The sequence below is a fragment of the Engraulis encrasicolus genome, chromosome 23, assembly GCF_034702125.1.
Source record: "Engraulis encrasicolus isolate BLACKSEA-1 chromosome 23, IST_EnEncr_1.0, whole genome shotgun sequence".
Lineage (NCBI taxonomy): Eukaryota > Metazoa > Chordata > Actinopteri > Clupeiformes > Engraulidae > Engraulis > Engraulis encrasicolus.
The window spans coordinates 48875659-48878158 of NC_085879.1; the positions used below are offsets into that span (position 1 = coordinate 48875659).

Genomic DNA, 2500 nt, shown 5'->3' on the forward strand with positions numbered 1-2500 from the left:
ACCTAAGGAGGTGGTCTTAAGATCAGAAGGTTGCGGGTTCGAATCTCACTTTTTTCCTCTCCATACATCTCCATCTATGGCTGAAATGCCCCTTGAGCACGGTACCTAACACTGCACTGCTCCAGGGACTGTAACCAATACCCTGTAAATAGATGTCAAGTCACTTTGGATGTAAGCGTCAGCTAAGTGTAATTGTGGATTCCAAGGCAGTCGACAGTCAACGGAATATACTTGAAAGAAGCGTTTTTTACTCAGGGACCAACATTTTTGGAACAAGTTTGGAAGTATGCTGATTGTTGCGGTCCTATCTGGGTCTAGTGGATGAGAAGCAGCCCAGTTTTTCTCCTGAGACGAGAGGAGGATACTTGATGTTTGTGGAAGGGGAGCAGGATCCAGTTCTGGGTGCTTGAGTTGGGGTGCCACTGCCACTAGTCGCCCTTGCACCCCCTAAACCGCATCTCCGCAGGTGCCCCCCCTAAACCCCATCTCTGCAGGTGCCCCCCCCAAAACCCTCATCTCTCCAGGTGCGCCCCCTAACCCCCCATCTCTGCAGGTGCCCCCCCCAATCTCTGAGCTCACCTGTGCCAGTTCGCACTTTGGGGCTCGAACCCGCCACCTCCCTCCCATTCAATGCAAAACGGACCCTTAATCTGCCAGGCAATGGTGGGCGTCCTGACGATAGTAGACCCGCCCCCCGACGACGACAAGGAGCGCGTGGTCATCAACGTCGGCGGGGTGCGCCACCAGACGTACCGCGGGACCCTCCGCACGCTGCCCGGGACGCGTCTCGCCTGGCTGGCCGAACCCGACGCCACGCACGGGCACCACTTCGACTACGACGCGCAGACGGGCGAGTTCTTCTTCGACCGGCACCCGGGGGTCTTCGCCCACATCCTCAACTACTACCGCACGGGGAAGCTGCACTGCCCCGCAGACGTCTGCGGACCGCTCTACGAGGAGGAGCTCGCCTTTTGGGGCATAGACGAGACCGACGTGGAGCCATGCTGCTGGATGACATACAGACAACACAGAGAGGCGGAGGAGGCTCTGGACAGCTTTGGAGGAGGGTGAGTGTGTGTGTGTGTGTGGGGGGAGGGGGGGTGCAGTGTGTGTACATAGCCATGTTGTTGGATGACATACACGCAGCACAGAGAAGGAGACGAGGTTCCAGACAGCTTTGGAGCAGGGTGAGTGTGTGTGTGTGTGTGTGTGTGTGTGTGTGTGTGTGTGTGTGTGTGTGTGTGTGTGTGTGTGTGTGTGTGTGTGTGTGTGTTCATGAGGTGTATAGTTTTCTAGGAGGGTGCGTGTGTGTGTTGAGATAGGTGTGTGTGTGTGTGTGTGTGTGTGTGTGTGAGTGTGGGTGTAGCGTGTGGAGTGGAGTCATGTTGTTGGGTTACATACAGAGCACAGAGGAGACAAGGCTCTGGACAGCTTGTACAGGAATGTGTGTGTGTGTGTGTGTGTGTGTGTGTGTGTGTGTGTGTGAGTGTGTGTGTGTGTGTGTGTGTTTGGGAGTGTGTGTGTGTTGTTGGATGACATATAGGCATTGGCGCCAATGAGTCTTTGCTGTAGTAGTCGCAGCCCCAGTTTGGTAGTTTACAGGCCTGGGCTCGAACTCCACTTGCAGTCACTATAAACACATGCACAGCCACACACTCAGTCACTCCTCCTGCATGCATCAACCAAGAGCATTCAGATACAAAACAGGACTCAACACTCTACACTACACACACTGGGGCGCAGTGCAATGTACAGTTTGTAGAAGACTTGGTGTGTGTGTGTGTATGTGTGTGTGTGTGTGTGTGTGTGTGTGTGTGTTTTTTCCAGGCCGAAAGTGTGTAGAAGTCTGCGTGTTATACTACTGGTGTGTGTGCATGTGTGTGTGCATGCGTGCGTGCGTGCGTGTGTGTGTGCGTGTATACATACATACGTGCATGCCTGTGTGCATGCATGCTCATGTGTGTGTGATTCGCTTCCAGGCCTGCGGAGGGTGCTGCTGAGGATATAGAGGGTGACCCGGCGGACACGGTGGCAGGAGACGGAGATGAGGAGCTGGAGATGAGCAAGAGGTTGGCACTCACAGGGGACACTGGAGGACCGTGGCATCGCTGGCAGAGGAAGATGTGGGCTCTATTCGAGGACCCCTACTCCTCCAAATACGCACGGGTGAGAGATATTTACTATACATGTATGCTGTGCTATGATTCCTACTCCTCCAAATACGCACGGGTGAGAGATGCTTACTCCTTAATATACGCTGGGTTGTGACCCCTACTCCTCCAAATACGCACGGGTGAGAGACGCTTACTCCTTTATATACGCTGGGTTGTGACCCCTACTCCTCCAAATACGCACGGGTGAAGCCAATTGGAGCCAATTTGGATTGGAGCCAATTTTGGTCCCCTAGGTAGGGGAAATTCTTTCTCTGCATTTATCCCATTTGGACTAGTGCATCACATTGAAGTACACACACTAGTCCGTAGCAGTGGGCTGCCTGCTG

The 2500-nt window shown here is 53.9% G+C and overlaps 1 protein-coding gene across 1 annotated transcript in view; it reads left to right on the top strand.

Moving 5' to 3' along the window:
- Positions 1 to 660: 660 nt before the first annotated feature.
- LOC134440046 (potassium voltage-gated channel subfamily C member 1-like) overlaps positions 661 to 2500 on the top strand; it is an 89654-nt gene continuing 87814 nt past the window's right edge. The window contains exons 1-2 of the mRNA XM_063189974.1: positions 661 to 1067; positions 1980 to 2166. Of these exons, the coding sequence (XP_063046044.1) occupies positions 661 to 1067; positions 1980 to 2166 (594 nt within the window). The remainder of the gene's footprint in view (positions 1068 to 1979; positions 2167 to 2500) is intronic.